The sequence below is a fragment of the Cornus florida genome, unplaced genomic scaffold, assembly GCF_030987335.1.
Source record: "Cornus florida cultivar Cherokee Brave unplaced genomic scaffold, ASM3098733v1 CherokeeBrave_3.0.0_Hap2_Chr11, whole genome shotgun sequence".
Classification (NCBI taxonomy): Eukaryota; Viridiplantae; Streptophyta; class Magnoliopsida; order Cornales; family Cornaceae; genus Cornus; species Cornus florida.
This window is the reverse complement of record NW_026775581.1, coordinates 87,816,894-87,844,850: the sequence shown is the minus strand read 5'-3', so window position 1 is coordinate 87,844,850 and position 27,957 is coordinate 87,816,894. Positions and strand designations below refer to the sequence as shown.

Genomic DNA, 27,957 nt, shown 5'->3' with positions numbered 1-27,957 from the left:
GTTTCTTTCACATGATGATATTAAGGGAATTTTTGTTCATATTTGGGACTTCATAATAGTCCACTTCACTCCTTACATTCATGTGAAATATAAATGAAAAGAAGAAATAAATTCTGATAACAAAGGTAACAGTTAATTGATCAACAAATTCCTCACCAGTTGCCATCATTACCTTCTTGCACCAAAAAGTTATCAGTCATCACTTGTTTTTATAACTTACAAACCAAGAAAAAACAGAGCGGCCTTCAACTGTACAATTGTCGAAATGTGAGCATCACAAAAACTGTATGAGAACAAAAATGCATCTTACCTGACATGAAACCCTGCAATCTCAAAGCGAAACAAACATATTTTGCCTCGAAATGCCAATGCGTCTTCAGTGAGTAATCCAGACGGTGAGGAAGCCAAACAATCTGAAATGCACAGAAAGTAGTAATGAATTTAGAATTGGGAGACAAGTTAATCCAAGAAGAATCAAGACCAAATTTTAAAGTTCAGCAGACAGTGTAATACATGTAGATCTGAGTACAAGAAATGCACAAATGCCCATATCAGTTGAAAAATATACAAGCAAAATGAGCATGAGGGGACAGAAACTCTAGCTTTTCAGAAAGTGGTAAACAATTACACATGCAGAAGTATAATAGCATAACGAATATCACTCCCTTCTTGCTCGGTACTTGACTTGAGCAATCCCCAAGGAAATCCTTGCTAGCATAAGGTCAGTATCTGGTAAAAGATATAAAAAGACATTTACAGATATCCAACCTAACAACAATTATACAATTCCAAAACATAGGAATTAATCATGCAGTATTTACGCTATAGCATTACACAAGATCCAAACTTCCTTCTGTGTCATCTCTGCAACTGACTATTGTACCATTTGTGTTTTACATTCTTTTGAAGCTGAGTGTAGAAGGCAGGCCTAACAATCTAACATGGTGAATATTTTCCCTGCACCGCCCATGTTATTTTTAATCAGGATAAGTCTATAAGCTACCCTGAACCCTACATGTTTGCTACTTGACGGAGGGCAAACAGGAATAATAAAATCTTCCTGCCATTTCTAAGTAAGAGAATTCAGAATTATTCTTCCACTTCAAAACATTGATTGATACGTTCTGATCTTTCAAAACACTGTTGACATGATGATTTTGCCAACTAAGATAACAGCATACAAAGATCTAAAGCATTGAATCTGCAATTTCACAGTTATATGCTCCTAAACGAAAAAAACCAAAATGCATTAACTGCTCACACTGACATAACACAAAAGCATGGCCATCCCCTGTTCCCAAGTAGATGTCAAATTGTTCCGGCAACAAAGTAACTGTAATTCCTGAGTATTCTTCCACAGTTGGATGACCTTTTCATTTCCATCCTTCAGCCAGTCAAAGATATATCCCACCATGATGTATCATTTACCCAACATGGAAAATGTGGATAAGTCGCCTTAAATAATGTAACAAGTACATCTATCTCTTTACTCCCAACAATTATTTTGAATTTACTTTCAGTTGAGTTTTTCATTTTGAATGCGGCATGCAGTTCACTCTCATGAGTATTACGGCTGAAAAACTCATTCACAAAAAGGCGTCCACAACATTGCATTTTTAAGACCTGCGCAAAAAAACCCATCGAATTATTCAATTTTGAAACTTCAATTATTTAACATCAGTGGTTGTGTTACCATCCTAGTCAAAATAGAGCAATTCTGCTTTAAGATTTTAGCTAGTTCATATTATTTAGGTAATTTCTTATTATTTGATACTTTGATTAGAATAAAGGTAAAAAAAATAATAAGAGGGAGCATTGGGTCGTTCTTGTGTCATATACATAGAGTTTAAAATAATGATATCTTTGATGAATCAAATTCCATGGTCTAATAATGAAGACACACAAAAGGAATTATTTGCACCCAAGAGGAGTCAAACCTCAGACCTGATGCTTCTTGAGGCACCAGGGCCAAGTGATTTGCTGTTACAAGTGGGCCTTGTCCCACATTGGATCTGGATCGGAATTGAAATGTGTATAAATAGGTGGGTATGCAGCACTACCCAACAACTTAAGCTTTTGGGTAAATGGGTAAGCGTCCACCCGTTACAGTTGGTATTAGAGCCAAACTCAGTCCTTAATCCAGTGTATCGCCAAACACCCGGCAAGGAGGCATATAGGTCTTCTCCCTGGAAGGCAGGGTGGCCGGAACGCAACGAGGGCGTTACGCGGGTTCAGGTGGGGGAGAATGTTACAAGTGGAACTTATCCCACATCGGATCTGTATGGGAATTGAAATGTCTATAAATGGGTGGGTATGCAGCACTACGCAACAGCTTAAACTTTTGGGTAAATGGGCAAGCGCCCAACCGTTACATTTGCCCACTTGAGCTAACTCCTTGGGTTTATTATTTGATAGTCAAGAAGAAACGGATTAATGCTTTATGACATGATCGTGGAGTATGTAAAGGAGAGCCAGATAGATACTTCAATAATCGAGAAGAGATGTGTTAACAACCAATTAGCACGTGCCTAAAGCCCTAATAGAATTTTGGTCTATGAATAGGCAGTTCAGCAAAAAATGTGTCACTTCATAAGGAATATAAAGGGTCTGAGTAGAATTTTTATTTAAAGTTGTCCTAATGGAATCTAACTTGGTTATATAGTGCTTTCTTGTTGCATTTTTGGCTCAAAATGTCAATAGAAAAGGGTCTGAATAGATTTCGATTGGAAGTTGTCCTAGTGGATTATAACTTGGTTATATAGTGCTCTAAAGTTGCACGTTGCCTCAAAACCCCAGGCTAATATCATTGACCTTTGTTTAATATACAGCAACTTCAAGAGCTCTATTTTATGCTTCTCTTGACTATCCTAAATATCAAGAAGGGTATAAATGCTTGAACCGTGAACCCTAAATGAAAGGAATTTCCCAGAATTGATCAGCCAAAACAATCAAATTTTCTTCAATCTAGGAAAGTGACTTAATTACCTAAGAATCCACATTCTTTTTGTGTAATTCTATTATCCCTATAGCTTGTGTTAAATATAATTCCAACTCAACCATTCCCAAAACAAACATGAATGAAGTCAACAAAATCAAATTGCAAATTTATCTCCAATAAAATTGATTCCTTTGATTAAAATCCTTCCATCCACCCAAACTTCAGTTCCTTTTTCATCTAGAGGTGCATATTGTTGTCAGGGGCTTATATGTTATTACTTATACAATGTTGGGGCTTATGTGTAATTTCTGAAACTTGTTATTACAAATAGAATGTGGTGGAAGGATGAAAGTATCCTCTCTCTCTTTCCCCATCTCTTTCTCTTTTTCTCTTATCTGATTTTTCTTTTTTTCTTTTTTTCTTTTTCTTCTTTATCACGTACTTTTGATTTGATTATATCTTAAAGTCAACATGGTATCAAAGCGTGGTTTGTAAAGCTTTAGGTTTGTAGTTGAAACCCTAGGACAAGTTTGTGTAAACCTTAGTGGGTGTGAAGGGTTTTGAAAAGATTCCAAGATGGGATTCGTTTGCAAGGAAGTAGTGTTAATCACATCCACACGTACCTTTTTTTATCTATTGCAGTCTCGATTGGTAGTTTTTTGTGTTCGCGGGGTTCTGCAACAACGGCTTTTTCTTCGTTATTCGCGATTCTGGTATGGTCTACTTTGTTGCTTTCGAGGATTTGTGTGGTGACTGTGTGGTCGCTTTTTATGCATCTCAGGAGACGGTAATCTTTTTAGTTGAAGTTTGTGTGTTAGAGAGGTGGTTCTTTACGTATTTTGTTGCCCTTTTTGTTTCTGAGGATTGTATACCCAGAAATTGTTTGATAAAATGTCTAGCTCAGAGGTGACTTCAAAAGAAGCTGGGTCATTTCCTAGTCTGACTCCAGTATTGGGAGGTAGTAGTGATCACCATCCAGGCCTTTGTATTACGACTGTTAGGTTGGATGGGACGAACTATATGGAGTGGGCTCAATCTGCTCGTCTGCATATCACTGGTTGTAGGATGATTGACTATATCGAAGGGACTGTCACGTATCCCTCCAAGAGCGATCCTGAATTCAAAGAGTGGAGTGCAAATAATGCACTAGTTATGGCGTGGTTGTTACAGTCCATGTAGCCACAGATCAGCAAAGGGTTTCTGTTGTGTTTCTTATCCTACTAGTATTAATAAAAATATAGCTCCTTTGTAGCTTGTTCATTATGATGAGTGGGGTCCTGAATCTACTACTTCGTTTCTTGGTTTTTGTTACTTTGTTGTGTTTGTTGATGACTTTAGTAGATGTACTTAGCTTTATCTTATGTAAACCAAAGATGAATTTCATTCCATTTTTAAAAGCTTTAATAGGATGGTATGTACTTAGTTTGGTTGTCCCCTCAAAATCCTTCGATCTGATAATGGAGGAGAGTTTATGTATGGTGGTCTTGCCTCCTTTTTTGCTGATAACGGGATTGTCCATCAAACCTCTTATGTTGATACACCATAACAGAACGATGTAGTTGAAAGAAAACACCGTCATATTATAGAGGTCACCCGTTCTCTTCTAATTGGGATGGGAGTGCCTAAAAGTTATTGGGCTGATGCAACCTTAACAGCTACATACCTTATCAACCGCATGCCTTCTAAGTTTCTTGGCTATCAATCCCCCTTCTCTGTTTTACACCATGTCACTGTCGTGTTTACTGTCCCTTCGAAAGTGTTTGGTTGTGTTTGTTATGTTCACATTCATCATCGCAAGGACAAAATGGACCCTAAGGCAATCCGATGTGTCTTTCTTGGATACTCCGCCACTCAGAAAGGGTATTGGTGTTATAACCCTACCACTTGTCGTCGCTTTGTCTACATGGATGTTACATTCTTTGAGTCTGTTCCTTTTTTTTCCGTTGCTCGGGATTCTCTACAGGGGGAGACTACTATACGGGTAGAGAAACCGTTGTCCATTCAGAGGGAATGCCCCCTTCCTTTGCCTGTTCCCATTCAGGGGGAACTTCTTACTGAGGTGCCTATGTCTAGTCCTCCTAACACTAATGATTTGCAGCAAGGAAAATAGCCATTTGTCTACAGTAGGAGAGCAAAACAAGTTATTGACTCACCCCAAGACCAAGAAGTCTCCGTCGATCCAGGTAATTCCTTAGTTGACATTGATACTCCTAATTCTTTTTCCAATAGCATTCCTGTTGATCTTGATGTCCTTATTGCCTATCGTAAGGGTGTTCGTAGTGTCCCATATCTCAGTTTGTATCCTATGATGCCTTATCTCCAACATATCGTGCTTTCACTTCGTGTATCTCCTCTGTATCTGTTCCTTCTAGTGTTTCAGATGCTCTCAATCAAACTCCATAGATTAAAGCTATACTTGAAGAAATGAAGGCCCTTGAGAAGAATGGTACTTGGGATATTGTTCCATTACCTAGGGGTAAGAAGCCAGTAGGCTGCAAATGGGTCTACACAATAAAATATCATATAGACGGAACAATTGAGAGATATAAAGCTCGGTTAGTTGCAAAGGGCTTCACTCAGACCTATGGAATTGATTATCTGGAAACATTTGCTCTAGTTGCCAAGATGAACTCTATACGTGTTCTTCTTTCTTTAGCAGCTAATTTGAATTGGCCCTTACATCAGCTGGATGTAAAGAATGTTTTCCTTTATGGTGACTTAGAGGAAGAGGTGTATATGACTATGCCACCAAGGTTTAAGCTTGCTAATATTCAAATTTTAGTGTGCAAGCTAAATAAAGCTTTGTATGGATTAAAGCAGTCGCCACGTGCTTGGTTTAAGAGGTGTAACACTGCTGTGAAAAGAGTAAGGTACACACAAAGTCAGGCAGATCATACTCTCTTCATCAAGAAGCACCAGGGCTGCACCACTACCCTTATTGTATATGTTGATGATATTGTTATCACTGGAAATGATCCAGAAGAGATTCGTCAAATGAAGTCATTCTTGGGGATAGAGTTCGAGGTTAAAAACCTCGGATCATTGAGATACTTTCTTGGCATCGAGGTGTGCAGATAAAAGAAAGGGGTGTTCATTTCTCAACGGAAGTGTGTTAGTTTTGTTGGCTGAAACAGGCAGGCTTGGAGCTAGACCGATTGATATTCCCATTGAGCAGAACCATAAGCTTAATGATGTAGATGAAGACCCATTAGTGGGAAGATTTCAGCGATTGGTTGGGAAACTAATTTACTTATCTCTCACGCGCCCGGATATTGCCTACGTTGTTAGTGTGATTAGTTAGTTTACGCATGTTCCACGTACATATCACCTTGAGGCAGCTCATAATGTTTTTCGCTACCTCAAGGGTTCACTTGGTAAGGGGATATTGTTTGGCAGTCATGGCCACTTGTGTGTTGAAGCCTATACTGATGTTGATTGGGCATGGCCTGTGACAGATCGATGACTTACTTCAGGATATTACACATTTGCTGGAGGTAATCTTGTTTCATGGCGAAGCAAGAAACAGTCTGTAGTAGCTAGATCTAGTGCAGAGGCTGAGTTCAGATCCATGGCACATGGAGTTTGTAGTTGTTAAGGCTACGTACAATGTTGGGTGAGTTAGGTTATCCTGTTTGCGAGTCAATGAAGTTGTATTGTGACAACAAGGCTACTATGAGCATTGCCCACAATCCAGTTCAACATGACAGGACAAAGCACAATGAAGTCGATCGACACTTCATCAAGGAAAAGCTTCGTCTTGGCTGATTTGTACTCCATACATCAATACACATAATCAGGTTGCTGATGTTTTGACTAAAGGTGTAAGCAAGACTTGCTTGCAAAAATATGTTAGTCAAGTTGGGCATGATAGATATCTTTGCACCAGCTTGAGGGGGAGTGTTGTTAGGGGTTTATTTGTTATAACTTATATAATGTTGGGGCTTATGTGTAATTTCTGAAACTTGTTATTATAAATAGAATGTGGTGGAAGGATAAAAGTATTATTTCATTCTTTCTTCCTTTCCCCATCTCTTTCTCTTTTTCTCTCATCTGCTTTCTTCTCTTTTTCTTCTTCTTTATCACTTACTTTTGATTTGATTATATCTTAAAGTCAACACATACACCATTTTCAATTCGATTGAAGAAAAATTTGAAGTTCTAGTAAGGGGATATGTGGATCATGATTTAGGACAATAAAAGGGATCTTCTTCATGGTATTATTGTAATGAAGTAAAGGAACAAAAAAATTGCCTTCTTAGATGTCTTCTGGGAAGTATGGCTCGATATAATAAGATAAAATTGAAAATTGGGATACACTAACCTAATCCAGTACACTGAAAATAGAGAAATGAGGCCATCAAAAATCCCAGACATTGAGCTCATGCCAATTGTTATCAGCCAAAGTATGCATTTTACCATACTAATTATCTTCAACTAGAGTGTAATTGAAATCTCTAGCCCTTGCCTGGAAACATCTTGTTACCTACTTATTGAGACTAGAAATTGGATGGATTGATGTACATTGGCCTAGTTGTATTATGACCTAAAGTATTATTTCCATTTACTTTTGTTGATGTTACATTTGTGACTCTAAGTAATTCAAAGATAAGTAGAAGTCGGTAAAGTGGAAAAGTGAATAAAGGTCAATAATATCTGTTTCATGCAATATCTTTAAATTGAAGATTCTTTCAAAGATCTGAGTTCCAGAGCAAGCTTTCAGGAGCCAGTCCAATCCATTATAATTTCCCCTTTAAAGCAAACAAGTGGAGCAGGGTGCTCAGATGAGAATCAAAACCACATTGTTTGCATAGCTTTAATAGATTTGACAGGTGAGATCGTTAGGATCTTAAACTCATACCATATAATAAAAAGGTAGCTATAGCACAGGAAGCAAAGTAAGATAACACTACAGAAGCAAGTACAGTAATACTGGTCCAGAACTCTAATAAAGAAAATTTTAGCTGTAAGGAAATTCATCATTGCTAGGTCAGTTGGATATATAGAATGAATGAGATCCTTAGTGATCTGGCAGGCAGGATAATATTTTTTTTTAATTATAAATTAAAATAAATCAAAACTTGGGAAAAACAGCTTCAGATAGCCGTGAGAAGAAAAAGGGAGTTGTGGAGGTAGGCTTCTTATGTTGAGGACATAGAAGGCATATGAATTAGAGCTATTTGGTTTCTAGGCACTGCATAAAGCACAAATAACCTATTTAGCAAGAAAAAGAAAAAAAATAAAGGAAATCATTTTCCTTTGTACCATGAAAAACAAGGAGAACGATGAGAGAAGGGAGCAATTTTTAATTATATAGTCATTTTGTTTTCCTCAATCTCGACTATATTTTGTAAATTTTTAATTTCTCCTTTTATTTAAGTAGGAGAGGAAATGTGAAAAAAAAATATTTTTCCTTTTTGTTTGATAGGTAATATATTTGCCTGCTTACGTTAATTCTATATCTATTTACATACCTAACAAATGAACAACAACATTGTGTACAATAAATTTGGACAACATATGGTTCCTTGACAACTATGTTAACATTAAATATGTTATATCTTAAAAGGAATTGAGATCTTATCCTTTGGTAGTCTTAATAAGGATGTCTTTTAGAGAAAATATATATATATATATATATATATATATATATATATTGATTATATAAAAATGCAACTTAACTAGTTTATTGGATCATCAGATCCCAAGACATATTTCAAGAAATGCAGAAATACCATCACCACCCAAGATGTTGATTATTGGTTTCATGATCTCTTAAAAACCCAATCAATTGTACGTCCCAATTATTTTCAAAAACCATACAATCTCATCATGTTTCAGTTGTTACCATTTATAAGATTTAGACTACAAATTCATGTATTTGCTGAGGACAAGACTTATAAATGATTAATAGAAGGGAAATGTACCATTCTGCCATAGCCATGAATTACCAACCCTGAGAAGAACTGATAATGAAGATTGTCAGGAACATCCCATCACCCCAGACTTTCTGGAAACTGGCTTTGTAGCTCCAAAAATATCACATGACAAAATGCAAATATACAGCCGACCACCTCAAAATTAAAAAAAAATCCATCTAAGAGTTTGCTAGATCCACCAAACCAAAAGTCTCAATTAGATGGAGTTCTTTTGGTTGGTTATGTATCTTTTCAAAAATGTCCTTTAGCTTATCATGTTGAACCATCACTTCCAATATTTTATCTTCTGAATCTGTGGAAGGGATTGGTGGCTTATGAGCTTTCCAGTCCGTAGAAGAAAATATCAACTCAGATAACCGGTCTTTCTCAGCCTGTCGTACATATATCTCTCCCTCCATCGTGCCGGAAGTAATGAGATGGTAAATGTGCACAACCTTCTTCTGACCAATCCTGTACGCCCGGCTTATTGCTTGCCTTTCTACTGATGGATTCCAGACAACGTCAAGCAGAACAACTCTTGAAGCCCCTACCAGATTAATCCCTTCAGAACAAGCCCTGGTAGAAGCAAGTAGTACCCTTACTTCACTGTTAGGATCATTAAAAACACTAATTGAAGATTGCCGCTGCTTTACATCACGTTGTCCATCCATATACAACACCTCCTTTCCTTCCGTCCAATCAAAATGAGACTTAAGTTGGTTCATTATAAAGGCCAACGGATCAATGTATTGACTAAAAACCAAAACCTTCTCATTGAATGCTCCACTTAGCCGGATGAGTTCGATGAGGAATTTTGTTTTGACTCCATCATCAGAATGGAATTTTTTGACTCCATCATCAGAATGGAATTTAAGCCTTTCCAATTCATTCTTATCCACAGAGGACTCTTTTGTTTCTGAAAAGTAACTCTTCGGGACCAATGAAGGGTGAACAGAGATCAATGACACCAAATATCCCAGTTCAAGTGGATTCTTTATTCCTTGAAGGCCTTCCAAGAGGGTCTTTTGCAACTGCGTTGGCTTTAAGAGAACGAGGGAGTCCCTCAACCCAGGTAGCCTTTCTTGAAGTATGTAACCTTTGTGTACATGTACAAATGGGTCAATCATAGCTCTGAGTTCCTTTAGTTTATCATCGGCATCTTTGCCAATGGTGCTGGTTAGAGAAACCCATTTCCCTCTCGCCAAACTGCTTTTCCGCCCACGCTTCTTTCTAAAATCTCCATTGCTTTTAGTTATGATCCGGTCAGCAAACTTTGGTCTGACCAAACAGAGTGTATTATAGAGCTCACTAAAGTTATTCTGGAAAGGTGTTCCTGAAAGAATGATGCGCTTTTGAGTTTCAATTTTTGACAAAGCTTTCCAGATTAGACTTTTCTTATTGCGAGGAGTGTGCCCCTCATCGAGCACTAGAAGACTCGGAAGTTCGAGGAGGATTTTTTTAAATACCTCATCTCCTGCGTCAGGTTGAACCTTTCTTTTCTCCTTACCTCCTCTATCAACCTCAACGCAATCTCCCGTAAGTTTCTCGAACAATCTGTAACTGATAGCCAGGATGCTTCTATCCTTTTTCCAGGAGTACAACTTTACCATACGGATAGTTTTTGGACTTCGCTCATTTTTTGCAACTTGCTTCAGAAAATTGACAGCTATCGCATTTTCCTGGCCAGAGTACTCTGGATTGTTCAGATTGTGAAAGGGAATGTCAACATTCCATTTTCGGAACTCTTCTTCCCATGTAAGGAGCATGCTGCAAGGAGCAATAATAACTGGTCTGCATGTTGGAAATAGTTTTAGGTATGTTTGGAGAAAGACTATTGCCAAACGCGTTTTTCCAGTCCCGGGAGCATGTGATATAATGCATCCACTTCCACCGTCAAAAGCAGGCTTCTTCAACTTCTCAAGGTGTATTCCACCAGCTATATTCTTCCAAATAAATTCAAAACCTTCCTGCTGATGTGGATACATACTGTTTTTAATTCCAGGAATAATGTCCCATACTGTGCCTTTTTCATGAACAGAGCAATTAAGACCAGACTGGTTTTCACAACCAGAAATTTGGGACTGAAGCTCATCAAAAACAGCGCTGTCTGATCTGCCAAACTGTCTTGAGTCTCGATTTCCCCAAGGACGCTTACTCTGTTTGAATAACCAAGTTCAAGTAGAATCAGATAATTGACATTTTATCAAGTATATAAGCAAAATAGCTATTTTTTTTTTGGTAGGTCAGAGTTTCTTCTTAACACAAATTACATATTCGAATCAAAATAAATCAACAAGCTTTATCCCAGACACGGGATTAGCTTCACAAATCATATTCGGGCATTCTGCTTCATCTAATCTCAATACTTCTAAGTCATTCACATTGACCAGAGGAATTATTATGAAAACACAAACAACCAACTCGGTATTATGATACCTATTCAATGCACTATAAACTATAATCCCAGTTACAAGGACAATTGCAATTTTAAGTTAATGGCCAATATTACTTTGTGCTCCAAAATCAACATGAATATCTAGAAAGCTCATCACGAGGCAAGTTCAAGTGTCTCAAAACATTTAAATATATATGAATTACACAAATTTAGAAATTTGGATATCAAATTGAGCCCTGGTCAAATCGACTGACTGTTGAGCGATTTGAGTCATGCCAAGCCTGCTCAGCTATAGGCTAAGATGTGAAAAAGCAAAATCATAACAAGGCTTCTGCAGTAGAAAGATACCAACTAATGTATGAGGACTCCTCAACCTACTATCAAGCTAAATAGGCAATCACATGATCGCGTATATCACGTTCATTAAGTATAACTCACCATGATTTTAAGTCAATAATATATTATCAAAAAACATCTGAAAATTTAATGCAATTTATTGCAAATGAAACAGGCCATATGGAAATAACATAAGCAATCTTAACAAAAATAAAGATCAATAAGACAGGTTTGCATGACTTACAAAGGATGGGAGAATATGTTTAATCTCCAGTTTCACAAAAGAGCAGATTTCGCATCTAAGACCAATTTGTTCATCAATAATTAGCTGATGCTCTCCCTGATGGCAAAGGGTAATTGGATCAATTTCAGTCTCAAGGCAGATGTTGTCATTATTACCAACCTGCAGAATATCATTGGCAAGATGAAGTAACAAAACAAAAAATGTTGAAAGATATGCATAAACCAATAAAGACATAAAAATAAAAAATATAAATATATATATGTATATATAAAAGGAGTGCAAAAGCCAAAATGAATGCATTTGACAACTTAAAAGAGTCGAATAGGCCATAAGAAAATTGAAAACCACATGACGTTGCTTGGATTTGTGCAACAGATTCCGAAAAATGGAGCTGGTGTGAAATCATGACTTTGTGTAGACCAAAGGAAATAAAGAAGGAAAGCCAAAAAGGAAAGCGGTAAAGTAAGAAGATATATTTCATAAAAAGAAATTGCTTCCACGATTATTGAAATAAAAGCAGACATATGCACGAGCATTTGAAACACTGATATTAGGCTACAATCACATATATCAAAACTCAACAAAATCTGAAGCAGTGGGCATCTATGAAGTGTGAACACACACGCATATGCACGGAACATTTGAAATTGTCTTTAATAGAAAAAAGACAAAGTTGGCAACCGCATTAAATCTTTATATCATTTATCTAAGGCATAAATACTTCTTAAATTAATAACATCATCATCCTTGCCTTTGTCCCAAATTAATGGGGTCAGCCACGTGACCTCTTTCTCTATTCTATTCTATTGTACACCATGTCTCCTCTAATATTTAAATTTTAAAGTCATTTTTAATTACTTCATTCCATGTTAGTTTTGGCTGGCCTCGCATTCTCTTACCTTCTATGCAAACTACTCATTCCTTCTTACGAGCGCATCGATAGGTACGTTCTATGCGTCCATACCACCTAAGTCTAGTTTCTCATGTTTTTTCACTAAAAGGCGTTATTCCTAGAATCTCCTTCTCCAACACTCTGCCCATATAAGATAGATGGCCTAATGACTGTCCTATAAAATTTTCCTTATAACCTGTCTGGGATTTTTCTATCACGTAGAATACCACTAACTTGTCTCCATTAGTCCAACCTACTCCAATCCTATTAGCAATATGATCGTCTATTTCCCCTTTTTCTTGTATTACTGATCCTAAGTATCGAAAATGGTGATTTTGAGTGACCCTATGGTATTCATTGCTATTATTACATAATTATTTTTCGATTCTTTATTGAATTCACATTCCATGTATTTATCATCTATTTCCCTTTCTCTTGTATTAATGATCCTAAGTACCAAAAAATGATGATTTTGAATGACTCTATAGTTTTGGATTGCTATTATTATATAATTACTTTCCGATTCTTTATTGAATTTAAATTCCATATATTATGTTTTAGTCTTACTAATTTTTTTACCTTTCGTTTCTAGTGCATTTCGCCAAGTTTCTAAATTTATACTCGAGCCTTCTTTAGAAGTATCCATCAATGTTATGTCATCCACAAACAACAAGCACCGCGGGATGTCTTCTTGTATATCTTTCATTATTTTATCTAAAAATAGTATAAATAGGTACGGGCTAAGTATTGATCCTTGGTGTAGACCCATTTTTACATATAAATCATTAGTTTCTCCATATACAATGCAAACCCTAGTCTAGGTATCTTGATACACTAAGAAGCACGGACACGGATACGACACGACACAGTTACGGCGACATGGCAAATCCTAAAAAATCAGGACACGGACACGGCAGGAACACAATGAATAATAAATACATATATTTATATAACTAGGAAAAATACATATATTCTTTAAGAAATTAAGAGTAATATTATTTTTTATCAACCTAATAATGAAAAAAAAAATTGTGCTTTGCCGGGGAAAAGAGAGGATGATAGAAAGAGGAGAAAACAAAGAAACATAAATATGCAAGAGTTTGAACCTTTGAACTAAGTATAAGCATAAATATCTTAATTGTTTAATATAAAATTGTTTTATAAAACAACTACTTCTAAGTAATTACATAATGACCATCATATTATTGAAAACTATTGAACAACTCCTCATTGTTACACTTCAACCTAGCTTCTTTTTAGAACTTTCTTAAAATCCCCAAGTTCCTTACTCATCAAAAAATAAGAAAATAAAATAAAATCACACCGTGCTCGTGCCGTGTCCAAATATCTATGGTGTATCTGATGCGTGTCCATGGTGTGTGAGTGTCGTGTCCGAAAATTCAAAAAAAAAAAAAAAAAAAATCAGACACGTTTTTTGGCTTGTCCCGCGTGTGTTCGTGTCCGACACAGATTCTTTGCCCTTTCTGGCGTGTCTGTGCTTCCTAGCTCATACATATCCTTAATAATGTTTATAAGATTTAAAGGGACTCGTTTTCAATGTAAGGCCCACCAAATTATATCTCTTGGTATCATATGTAGATTTATTTGCCTACTTCTACATTCTTCTATCAATGGCCTCCTCTAAGTCTATAAAAACCATGGTATGTTATTAAGTACCACCGTCAAAAGATGTTGACATTATTCTTTCCATCTATCTAATACGTCCATCCCTTTAAGTTCACATTTCTAATACTTCGGCTTTATTATGCATTAAGTCAAAAAAATTGGACATGATATTAATCATGTATTCAAAGCAGAATAGGTAAAATGGAGGAATGCTTCTGCCGTTTTGTGCAATTGACGAATACCTCTAAAATTGGAAGTTAAATTTTATAAAAACAACTATTAACAATCATGCATCAATTTTTGGTGGATAAAAAACAGCATATTCATAAAATGAGTGACAGAAATGTGTATGTTGAATTGGATGTGGCAAAATTAAAAAAAAAAAAAAGGATAAAATAAGAATGAACACATTCCTGAGATGATAAAAGTAGCACCAACTGAAACTAAAACGAGAAAGAAGAGAACCAATTAAGATGATTAGGAATGTGCGATGATGGCCAAAACTGCATTAGTTAGGAAAAATAATACAATTCATAATGAGAGTAATGCGAGGGGAAGGAGAATGGGAAAAACTAACATGGGTTGAGATGGTAAGGAAAGATATGATAGTACATGATTTAACTGAAGCTATAGTCTTAAATAGAGCAATGGCAAAACAAGCTTCATGCGGCCAACCACAATTTGTTAGGAAAAAACTTTATTAAGTTGAGTTGAGTTTAATGTAATAATATATAGTATATACAGATTAGCAAAGCCATACAAAAGAAACCTTCTTTCAAAAGAATAAAAGGCAAGGATTTAAAGAGTTAAAAAGGCATATGACAAAAACTCGACTTTCTAACTAAAAGTTGTACTTATTTGTTTTAAGTTGTTCTAGGAATAAAGATATAGTCGAACAAAAGTGGATGCCTATGTGATGTGGGATATGGGGAGACTTTTGTAATCTTTCAAAGAATCGTACGTATAAAGCAGGGAATCTACCATCTTGTTAACTTTAACTTTCTTTGGGATCTTATTAGAATGCAAAATCAAAATGAGACGATGAACTTGGATGGGAGAGAAAAAGGCTAAGCAGTTGCAAGAGGGTGTATCAAGTTAAGCGTTTCAAAGCTTGATGCCCTTTATCAAGCTCACATTTTACTTTATGTATCATTTCTAGGTTCCAATCACCAAGAGATGGGGAAAAATTGGAAGGTTATTTTCTTCTGATAGGAACTGAGGAAGAAATTTAGTCTCATCTAGCATATTGGAAATATATTTCATCTAAGATGGAGAAAATAATTGGCAATAAGACCTTCATTTTTGAGTAATCAAATCTTTTGGGTAAATTTTTATTTTTTATTTTTAAATGTTCACATGGGAAAAAGTTTATAGAAGACTTGAATTGAAATTGTGGACTACTTGGTGGAAAGTGGTAAGCCTAAGTTGCTAGATGGAGTTCCAAGGTACATATTTGGAAAGCAATTATGAACAGAAAAGAGTTCAAATAATATCAAGTTTTAAAGTAAGGTGTGGTGGCCACAAAGTTTTGATAAAATGCTTGTTGTGTCACCCTTTTATGGATGAGCACTCTTTTTTTTGGCATAAATATAATGAGAGTATCCGCTACATACTGCTTGGCATAAAAAATGAGACAAGACATGGGTTTAATCCAAATGCATCAGCATAGGAAATCCTGTAAAAGTAGGAAACTGATGGAACACGTCTGAGGTTGTGCCCAAGTTAAATAAAGACCGATGACGGCTCCATTGAAGAAGTATGAGAGTTCACATGAAGAATAATGCTATGGAAAAGGAAGACCAACCTTAACTTCCTTAACTTTGACTAAGACGGTAAATAAAGACATGATAGCTTGTGACTTGACTAAAATTATAGCCCTAAATATAGCGGAATGGCCAAACAGAATTCATATACCAAACCCTAAAATTTAGGAGAGGACTTTTTTTTAGATGAGTTGATTTATGTTGTATACTTGATTATATACATAAGTACATAATTTTACTAGCATATCTAAATTTATATGTTAACAATAGAATAACTTGGAAGATGAAGTTTAACAAAATCAAATATATATTATGTCCAGTTGTCCACTACTGCTAACACTACACCCCATCACTGCTATGACTACTACTTGTTCTAACATCTATCCTGACAGTACATTATCTCTCTATATTAACTTAGAAGTACATACTATTTCTATATTAAAAGCATCCCATGAATGCTTGGCTTGTGTCATCAATGCGTATAACATCAAACCCTTATTAATCAAATTGAAAATTCACAGCAAGTCCAAAACATTTCCACCTATGATGTAGTGTCATGTCCAACAAAAACAGGACTCCTCGTATAAGGTTTCTGAAAGATGGTGAGGTGATGCATTAAACATTCAGCTTTTTCATGGATGGAATTAAGAAGTGCTGTGGTGTACGCAAGAAAATGAGACAAGTAGACATTTGCAAAATAAGAGACAGCATTAGGGAGCAAATGAGCCGTTGCATCGATGCATGTAGACCACTACGGTGTAATCCACAAAGGGGCAATTGGTGGTGCTCCCCAGGGAAAGATGAGAAGTTAGTGTTGACCAAAGAGTTGCAAGTCCCCTTGTAGCATACTTGTAGCCCATCCCAAAGTAGCAAGGTAAGTATTACTTTGTGATACACGTTTTCTAGTTGACCGGTGGTATGTTAGAATGACAAGGAGTATTGCAAGATAATCCACCTATTGCACATTGGCATATTGTGATATGACATCATGCGCACAGCATCATATCCATTGCAGCCATGTTGTAACCAACGAGACTATCATGACATGGTCCAAAAATAAGAACTTTGGTTGTTGAAACATGATGGCCTAGGGGCTCATTGAGCTTAGGTAAATGAACATGTGAATGTTATGAAGTGTGAACCCAAAAGTAGGGTCTCGGCTTACTCTTCACTCTATCTGTGCTTTAACTAAAACATCTAAGAGGACATATGTGCATTAGGGTATTCCAGATATTGGCATCTGTAGAAACAGGAATATATTTAATGGTGTGACCAGGGCTGATACTCTCTAATTTGCTGATTCTGGCCTTCTATATTTCAACTCTAGCCATCTCCCATTTCATTTCCACCCACCTGCTATTAATCACTCTATTTCCCACCTTTTCCCTCTTTCTAAAGAAAATGGGACGTACACGTGGCTTTAGTTTAAAAACTTTACAAGGCAAAAGTTTTGATTAATCAAGAATGCGGACGGCATAGATGTGTAGAGAGGGCATGGAAATGGTTTTGCTTACATTGAATCTTACCATAAGGAGTCAGCTAATGTTAAGGATTTTGATTTTTTTAGAGACTTTTGGTGCAAATGCCCTTAGTGCACCGTAAGGTGACATTTCAACACTTGGTTAGTGATGAAGGATAAGTCTCATTGTTCAACCGAAACTCCATCCAAGGCAAATGTTTCCTTTTCATCAAATAAAGCAGAAGAAACCAGTTTTTTATGGTAATTCAAATTCTATTTGCTACTTCCTTCTATTTTACACCCTTCGTGTACATGAGCTTACACTTTTTGGTAGGAAGGAAGGGGGAGTGAGGGGAGAGAGGAGGAAAGAATAAGTCTACATTGTTGATACAGAAAAGTGTTAGAGGGAAGGTAAGGATGGATGGATGAGGTGTCCCTCATGACCCACAATTTTTAATCCCTCCAAAATTGGATGGAAGACACAGGAGGAAAGAGAAGGAAAAGTATCGTATCTTATATAAAGTAACATTTTTATCCTTCATCAATTTCTGTCAAATTTTTATAATGAGGGTATAATGGTAGAGAAAATATAAACCTCTCACTTCCCTTCCCTCTTACCAAACAATGAAAGGTGTCAACCTCCCCACCCCCCCCCCCCCCCCCCCCCCCTCCTTCTCCCTTCCATTCCACCCACTTTTCTGTCATTCGTACCAAACGAAACATTATTCTTTATGCCTTCATTGTTACAAAGTTACAGTTATCCACGAGGGAGGCTAAAACACGAAATCTATGACTCTCTCTCTCTCTCTTTCTAGCGAATTCTCATAAGCATTTATGTTTAGTTTGGGACAAGTATGAAAAAGTGGAGATGAAAAGTGAATACCTAAGGGAAGGAAGGAGCTTTTTCTCTTGTTGTTTGATTGAATAAGAAGGAAATGAGGGAAGAAGGGAAATTAAACAGTTTGATAATTATGCCTGTGAAGTAAAATAAAATGATCCAAATCCTGAGGGGTAAAAGAAGTTCACAGGGAGGAAGATGCATGTACCCCTTTTTGCCCACATTGGGTTGGCAAGAATAAAACTGTACAGAAGTGGCAGAGCTCCTCTCTCCTTCCTTTCTTTGCTTCTCTCTCTCCCCTCTACCAGATATTTATCACTTGTATTCTTTCACCTATAAATAGAATTGATCATTGTATACAAAGATTAAAAGAGAATGTTATAGAGGTGATCATTGTATACAAAGATTATTCTCCAATGATTCCTCTAGTAACGGTAAATCTTCAATAATAGGAAAGAGCATCAATGCTGGAGGATTTTCCTCCACTGATTCCTCCAGTAAATCTTCAACACTCTACTCATCTTGGATCTTCGGATCAACTCGTATCAAATCTCCGGATCAAATCATCTCGTATCGTATCTTCGAATCAACTCATCTCAGACTCTCGACAACTTCATATTTAGCTTCAAGTTGGACACTTGGGTTAAAATAATTGTGTACCAACTTGAGGGGGGTATTGGAAAATATTATTATAGGAACCCTTAAATTAATCATTGACATAATATTTGATATGAGAATATCATAGGAGAGATTTTAGCCAATGATAAAATATTGATTGGAGTGATTAATGGGATTGATTTTAAAAATCTTCCATCAATGTATTTTCTATATTTATCACTTGTATTCTTTCACCTATAAAGAGAGGTGATCATTTTATACAAAGATTAAGAGAGAATGTAATGAAAGATATAAAAGTTAAAGAAATAGAGGTAATCATTTTGTCTAGCTTGATACTAAATATGAAGTTATCGGGAGTCTGAGACCTATGTTACATGGACTTGAGTACGGATGTCGGACACGGGTATGTATCCATGAGTCGGACGTGTCAAATCTCCAAATAGAAGGACAAACAGACATGACTAAATATTCATTTTATTAATTTTTTTTTTTTTTTTTCTAGAGTAAAGTAATGTTTTTATCTAATATAATATTCAATACAGGCATTTAACTCATTTTAAAGTAATAATATAATGTAATTAAATGATTGAATATGTTTTTTAAGTACATGTCCAACCGAAAGTGTCGGACATGTATCTCATACCTATGTCCGAGGGATATGTGTCCGATACGGGTACTTCACTATTTTTGAAGAGTCCGTGCAACAAAGTCTGAGACAAGTAAGTCTGAGACGAGTTGATCCGAAGATCCGAGACAAGTAGATGATAAAGTATGGTATGATAACCCTGCTATGATACAATGTTAAAAGATATAAAAGTTAAATAGAGAAATTAAAACATGAAGAACACAAGAATATAACATGGTTCAGCCACTAGGGCTTACATCCACGACACACAAAGCCCAAAAGGTTACATCTCTTTCATTACATTCTCTCTTAATCTTTGTATACAATGATCACCTCTGTTTATAGGTGAAAAAATACAAGTAGTAAATATAGAAAATACATTGATGGAAGATTTTTAAAATCAGTCCCATTAATCACTCCAATCAATATTTTATCATAGGCTAAAATATCTCCTATTATATTCTCATATCAAATATTCTGTCAATGAGTAATTTAAGGGTTCCTATAATAATATTTTTCAACAGAGAGTGTATCAATTTCATGGGATTTATACTTGATAGGAGTGAGAGAAAAGGGTGGGTTTTGAAAAACCATTATATTCAAAGGATACCAATTAGTCATTTTCATGTACACTTCCATACGATGTATTTCATAAAAAGCTTAAATGCATTTCCTAGTATCGTATTCTATCATTCCATAAAAAGGACTTGCGTTGTGTGCAAAATAATGTATAGTGGCGGAGGAACAACATGAATATGGCTGGGTGGCTGCCAACAAAATGAACTTGACAAGATATAAGGAATTAGAAGGAAAAACAATTCTACATTTTAGCGCATCTATTAATTAGCAATGGTAGTTTTACCGTGTTGTTTTTGCATATATTTGTGAATGTATGACTATATGATTAGAATCAAATATTTACTTCTGGCCAATTCATGGAAAAAAAAAGAGAGAGAGAGAGAGAGATATAATACATCACATATAGGATAGCCAAATCCATTATAAGATTTTAAATGCTAGGAACAAAAAAGTAGACAAGCATATGATGGTCCATCAACTGGGTAGCCATATGGAAAGTGGCGACTGACTAATATAATGTAATCATACTCCTGTTCTATTCCAAAATTCAAGCAGGGTTAGTTAAGTTTGTGCATGCTGCCCCACCTGAGGCAACAAATGTCTTTTTTATAATATAAATTGAACAAATGCACAACATACACTGCAAAGACAAAACATGCACATCTAACATTATAACCCTAAAAGACAAAGTAAAACAGGAATGTGAGGTAGGCAAATATATGACACAATAAGTACATATGCAAATCTGCATAAATGCATACATATCACTCAAAATGCCATAATTATAGTACAATTTATTTCTATAAAGTTATGATTATAATTAATTGGATGGTAAGTTAAAGAGAAGCCCCCACACATTTCCATTCTTCAACTACGTTGCCGAGGCCAAATACACAGTAATAATGGTTTAGCTTTATATATTACACATTCTAAACATGGAAATATATAAAAATATCGAAATGCCTAAATATGTTGGATATTTCTAATAATTCAGAGACGTATCAAATTTCCCTTCAATTACTGAAAGTTAATGGATGTGATTATTCATGTAGCAGCAGATATGATGATAAAAGGTAAAACCAAAAAACTAACAAATGCACATATGAAGTATAAAGGATGTTTATATCACTGGGGCTTTAGAATCTGATATCAAATTCATAATATAAAGATCAAGATGCAACTAAACTTATATCTAGCATACGAACTTGACAAGCTGTGAGGACTTTCAGTTGTGGCCTATTCAGATTAACTATTAATCTAAATTTGTGCAAAAGTAGATATTTGGATTTTAGATACACTAATATAATGGATCTTTTGCATTGAAAATTTGAAAGAAACAAAGGGAAAAAATAATAATAATAAACGCAAATATAGATTTTGTTATCCTCTAGTTTAAAATAGAAGTGAATAATAAAAATGCTGAGTACTTAAGAAATATAACCCTGACAGGAAGTAAACATTAAATGAAAGGTGATAGACAATGTACTTATTCCATCATCGATAACAAATTATTCGAATTTTCCAGGCGAAGTAACTAGAAAAAGAAACAAAATCTCTTGTGATTGATGACCTGTTGATGCAGCAACATTAAATATAAACTGAGATAATTTATAAACTGTCATATGTAGAAATGTCATAATATTTTTCAAATGCTAGTTACCATTCCGTCTACCTACCATGGAAGAATTGGCACCAATGTCGGATGATCTGAGACAAAATTCAAGCTCTTCAAAAAGGCGATCCACTTCCTTCTCGAATTCTGACTTCTCTGGCGGAGGTGGATCTTCATCTTCAAATCGGAACTTCAATGGCAGCTCAGCTGGTGGATTTATTTCTCCACTGCAATCATTGTCTCTGGTAGAAACTAAGTCTTCCAATTGTGAATCTCCATTCTCCCAGATTGAATTTTCAAGAATCTTGACAATTTCGGGCTTCCTCAACTTCCTCAAAACTCTTTTTCCTTTTTTACAACCTTTCCACACAGCCTTTGCACTACTGGCATTATGTGAGCAAGTGTTATCATCAATTTTGGTGAATTTGTCATCATCATGATTTCTGACATAATCACCATCACCCTCATCTTGCTCAGAGGAAGAAGTCAGCTCCTCATCCTCGTCAACAGAAAGTGGATGGCTAATGGTTCCCAGCTTTTTCTCCTCCTTTCGAGATTCAGAAAGAACATGTCGCCGTTGTCGAAGCCGTCCTGCCACGCCTTTGTCCTCTTTGGTGTCTTCTTTGTTCTTCTCTTTGCTGCAATCAACCAAAACATCCAAACCCAAATCTTTTTTTCTCTTTAACCCACCCTCCCTTCTCTCCTTTCCCTCCCCCTCAGCACTTCCAGCCTTGACAGTGCTACTGCCATTTCCATCTTCACCCCCATCATTCATGCTATAGGAATTCGACTGCTCCAAACTAACTGCATGACAGGAATTGACTTTTCTCCTTTTTCCATCCTGAACCATTTTTTCTTTCCCCTTTGCATTAACTCTTGCACTCTCCATACCTCTACATTCTTCTTCTTCTTCTTCTTCTTCTTCTTCTTCACAAGAACTTGTCTCATCCGAACTAACAGAGACACAAGAATTCTCCACTATAAAATCCTCGTCGCTAGATTCATCGTTATCCTCTTCACTGGATGATTCTGCCTCCTCTGAATCCTCCAAATCAACACATGCATCATCATCATCCAGACTCTTCTCCTCAATTCCATCCTCTGATGGTGTTTGACTAGGTGTACTGCTTTTCCCATCATTAATATTGACCCCATCACTCTTCTCAACCATCATTTCACTATATGAAACAGCCTCGCCAACATTTATCTGAGCACAATAATTATCTTTATTTGATCCCATTTTTAAACTCGAAGAACATGAGTGAACAACCTCATCGAGCAACACAATTTCATCCTCACTCCCATCATCATCATCATCAACATCATCGTCAACAACAACAACTTCCTGAACTACGTTCCTATTTTTCTCCATCATCATCAATTCCTTCTTTTTCTTCTTTAATTCAGCCTCCAATCTCTTCAATTCCCTCTTTTTTTGGGCCAAATCAACACTACTTGCAACTACATTTTTCTTTGCCTTTTCGCCCAATATCCCTTTTTTCTTAGATTCAACACTAATTTCAACTACATTCTTAACTCCCTTCACAATCTTTTCCGAATTCACATTTTTTTCTAATTCAACATCAAATTCAACTCTATTCTTACTTCTTTGCAAATCAATTTTGGACTTGCCCTCCTTTGACCCAGCACTCTCTCTCTGGGTATGGACAGAAACATCACCGTCTCTTTCACCTAAATTCACACCAGAATTTACAACTTTCTCAACAATCACACCCTTCCCACCACCAGAAACAGCCAAAGACTCGGAATCAAAATCACCAACGGACCCAGAATTCCCAAAATCCTCAACCCTAACCCTATCTTCCCCATCCGATTTTTTCTCTCTTTTCCCACTACTCTCACTCAAACATAAACCACTACCAGCAGACTTAGCCTTCTTTTTTTCATCGTTGTAACGTCTGAAGAAAAGATTCTCCTGAAAACGAGTTCGCTTCGCTAATGGCACTTTGCCATAATCCATCAGTCAACATCCAAAACTCCAATCCCACTGTCACAGATTAAACAAAACAGAGCACATCAGTGAAAATCAAATCAAATCAAATCAAATATATATACAACATATATAGATATATTTAGAGAGAGAAAAAGATACGCATAGAGAGAGAGAGTGGAGTGTGGCATGCGTTACATGGGAGAAAACGAGCGAGTTTTTCGACGAGAATGTGGAGAGTTGCAGCGGCCAGAGCGAACTAGAGAGAGAGAGAGAGAGACGTAGAGAGAGAGAGTTCTACAAAGAGAGAGAGAACTGAGAGGTGATTGGTAAGATATGTCTAAAATAGGTAGGTAGCAAAAGGGCGCGAACAGCTCATGCAAGGAAGTGGAAAGGGTATTAAGGAATCGGCGATTATTTGGATGCTATTACAAGTTTACAATTGTTGCATTGTGTGACAAAGGGCTTTGATTAGTACCAAAACTACCCTCATTAAAGGGCCTTAAATGACACTTAAATTTTTTAAAATAAAGCTGTGATATTAGGGAAAAAAAGAAAAGAAAAGAAACTTATTACAAATCATTATTTATTAAAAAAATCATATAATCATTCCTTAAAAATAGTTTTTTAATTATTATTATTTTTAAAATAGTTGTGAATCCAGACTTATTGCGTTATTTTCACACTGTAGATAACTGAAGATTATATGTTACTTTTTGACCATGACAAAGACAAAGATTAGTACATGTGATGACAAAACTAAGCGGCTGTCTCTTAAATTTTAGCAATCTGACTAGTTTGTCTCTACTCTTCTAATTAGTTCACATCCCATACCGCTTTGTTTTAAATTTTGTCTCGACTCTTCTAAGTAGTTCATAGTCCATAACTTAAACTTTTCAGTGACAAAGTTCGATGCCACTCCATAACATGACTCGTGTATGGATTAACTTTTAACGATTTGAGATTATAAATGAGTTGACAAAATTAACTACTTCTTTTATTTAATTTTATTGTGTTAAGAATGAATTATTAAATATTATATATGGTACTTGAGTTGGAGTTGTTGGATCATAAATATACTAGTGGGATCAATAGGTCAATGACTTAGCGGTATCATGCCTCTGTTTTCTAAAGAGAGATTAGGAGTTAGGAGTTCGAAGTTCGAATATAAGTGGAAACATGTATATGTGAGTACTAATTAAAAAATAAATAAATATAATAGTGGGCTCCATCACATTCATAGTCCGGAATGACTTTAAGATATTTAATATTTTCTCTGTATTAAGATTGAAGAGTTCAACCCGTATAATCCGTTCAAGCTCGTTTAACTCAACCTATCATAAGACTCAAAACCTAAGTCACATAAAGTGGGAGCAAGAGCGAATTCGAGAACGGGAGTGTAAGAGCGGCAAAATTAAATCATAAACAGTAAAAATTTGAGTGAAACCGTACGAGAAGCATGAGAACGGGAACGCGCTCGGAACATAAGAGCAATACTTGTTAAGAAAGATTGTGTGACTTAACTCATAACCATACATGTTTAGACCCAGTTACTATGGACAATTAAGTCATTTCAATATAAACTCAGTTACTATGGTGTTTGATGTTTTTCTTCTTATTTTAAATATTGGGTTAATTGAGGCTTATATTTTTTTCCTAATTTTGATTGTTTGATTGAGAATTAAATGTCTCGTTTTGATAAATAGATTATTAAAACACGTTGATATCTGTAACCCGTTTAATAAATAAATCGAATTAGTATTGAGAATTCTTAACACGATTATTAAACGGATCATGTTTAAATTTACCTGTCTAGTATAATATTCTTACATCAATATGACACGATTATGACTGACAAACAGGAATAGTCACCCCTACTTTTTAGTTTGAAAGACAATATATCTTTGTAAAATAAAAATAAAAAATACTTTTTGACAAAATAAAATATATTTGAACTTTCAATTTTCAAAATTTGAAGGAGAACCTTTATCATTAAGTTATTCATACGAGATTTTTTTGACTTAATAAAAATTTTCGTGCATATGTTGTACAACATCATTAGAATTTTCGACCAATAGTATATCATCAATATACACAAGAGCATTAAAGTATTTGAAAGCCTAAAGGTATTGAAGAAGCTAATTTTTTTAACATAATATTTATTTTTAACTTTCTCCTATTTCGAATTGTGCTTACGATTATTTCAACAGTTTTTTTATATTATTATTTATCAAATATCAATTCCATTTGTATAGTAACGTGGCATGTTTATGGTATTTAATTGTCCAACAATGAGATTGTGACATTTATGCACGACAGGGGATTGCTAATTTGTCTAGTCCATTGATATTTTTGAGATTGCAAGTGAATTTTGGAAAAAAGTTGTAGTACTCCGTAACTTATAGGTCCTTTGTGGTGGCGGGCTTTTTGGGTTTAAGAATTGGTGATTATTATTTAATGAGTAGTGACTATTCCGGTGAGTCCTCGGTCATGGTCAAGTACGGTCAACCTTTTTGACTGCTTTTTTTCTATTTTTTTATTTTTTATTTTTTCAACTTTGGTCCACTACTCTTCAATTTATGGATAAGAGTATCTGTCTTTTGATTTTGATTTTTTTTCCTATTAATTACTAAATTAATTATTTTGGTAATATAAGGTCTTTCTTATATTTAATTTTTGACTAAGAGGAATAATATTTTTGTACTATTCTATTTACTGGATGTTATGAGATTACGGTGTCTCGTCTTGTTTGTCTAGTATAAGAATCATATATATGAATATGAGACACGGACACGATATAATACAAATAGACATATCAAATTATAAAATATAGGACACAAACACGGCATGGGATATAAATATAAATTTTTATTTATGTACTAAATGCTTGATTACACGTGTATCTTCTTGACATTATCATTGTTTACTTGGAGCCACGTATATCCAAATTATGCATAATGTTAATTTACCAAAGCAATTAGAATTAAAAAATAAAAAATAATATTTTCTCTTGAATCAAATTAGAATATTATTCTATTTAACAATAGCGCACGGTTCTTGAAGTTCGATACCTTTAATATAACTTTATTCTATAAGGATTCGTTATATTGCGAGTAATTTTATCATTAAAAACTTCACATCATGAGGTGCACCGATGCTAATAGGATGTCATATGCATGCTTAAATCATACATTGTGCCACTCTACCAACTTCTAGGTACACTAGTGAAAGGGCATAAAATCCCACTAGGCCAAATTCGGCTCGGCCCACCAATTGAGAAAGAAGTCTAACGACTCCCCAACCCACTCGTTCTCACTCAGGCCTGTCCTGAGTGATGGATCGACCCAATAAAGGACCAAGCCCATTTTGTGTCTAAAAGGAATTTTAGGGCAAGTGTAGTTTTCTACAAATAGAAGAAAGAGTAAAGAGGGGCTTTTTTGTTTGGTGTAAGAAAACTTTTTCCCTAAGAGAAGCATTTTCTTGCATCTTTAACTAGTCATGTCATTGGAAATAATTGATAAAAACAAAGTTATACAAGCAATTTATCATACACTAAGCATGTTTGACATCATATATCTCAATTCCAATCAAAATAGTTCAATTTAAACACAATGGGCACATAATTTCTCATGTAATTTGCAAGGGAGGCATGCACACCACATTAAGCAAGCAACAAGTAAGTATAGGATCAATTAATCATATTGTACTTATATCATTATGTTAAACATGCTTGAGCAAGGAAAATTAAGTAAAATACTTATTAAAACTTAGGAATTTGTTAGTTAGACAACTCCTACCTCAATTTCAAGAATTTGTTAGTTAGACAACTCCTACCTCAATTTCAAGCCAAAACTCTATGTCCCTCCAATTTGAAAATGCTCCAATTTATTCGAGAGTGATACCAAAATGAAGCCCTTGATGTGTAGATCGACTTTCCCTCTTAGCTCAAGACCTAAATCTCACTCCAAGTGACTCAAATCTATGGTTGAAATGTGAAAAGATGGAGAAAGAGAAAAAGGAAAGTAGAGAGAGAAGGAGAGTTGGCCGGATGAGAGAGAGGAGGTGATGATCAAAATGAGCCAAAAATTTTAATTTGTAGTCCTCTGTATGACTTGGTCAATGGTGGAGTCCACCTCATGTGCTAAAGTTACAAACATGCCATTTAA

The 27,957-nt window shown here is 35.5% G+C and overlaps 1 protein-coding gene across 5 annotated transcripts; it reads right to left on the bottom strand.

The window, feature by feature from the left end:
- Positions 1–20: 20 nt before the first annotated feature.
- LOC132286460 (SNF2 domain-containing protein CLASSY 4-like) lies at positions 21–27,865 on the bottom strand. 5 transcript variants are annotated; one of them, XM_059788800.1, is made up of 6 exons: positions 27,589–27,865; positions 21,905–23,848; positions 11,829–11,987; positions 8,863–11,009; positions 1,262–1,623; positions 21–413 (listed from the first exon to the last, which is right to left on the bottom strand). In XM_059788800.1, exons 2-4 carry the CDS (start codon positions 23,819–23,821, stop codon positions 9,033–9,035), a joined length of 4,053 nt encoding a protein of 1,350 aa, XP_059644783.1. In that variant the 5' UTR covers positions 23,822–23,848; positions 27,589–27,865; the 3' UTR covers positions 21–413; positions 1,262–1,623; positions 8,863–9,032. The 5 variants fall into 5 exon arrangements, with proteins under 5 accessions (XP_059644783.1, XP_059644779.1, XP_059644781.1 ...); XM_059788796.1 differs by having other exon boundaries at positions 27,626–27,865; XM_059788798.1 differs by having other exon boundaries at positions 1,268–1,623; positions 27,626–27,865.
- Positions 27,866–27,957: the final 92 nt, after the last annotated feature.

Bases quoted from the DNA above. Each gene is read 5' to 3' on its own strand.
- LOC132286460 (XM_059788800.1), bottom strand. From the start codon at position 23,821: ATGGATTATGGCAAAGTGCCATTAGCGAAGCGAACTCGTTTTCAGGAG. The intron at 11,988-21,904 runs GTAGGTAGACGG...GATATTCTGCAG, and splicing joins TTGGTGCCAATTCTTCCATG to GTTGGTAATAATGACAACAT. The intron at 11,010-11,828 runs GTAAGTCATGCA...TTATTCAAACAG, and splicing joins AACATATTCTCCCATCCTTT to AGTAAGCGTCCTTGGGGAAA.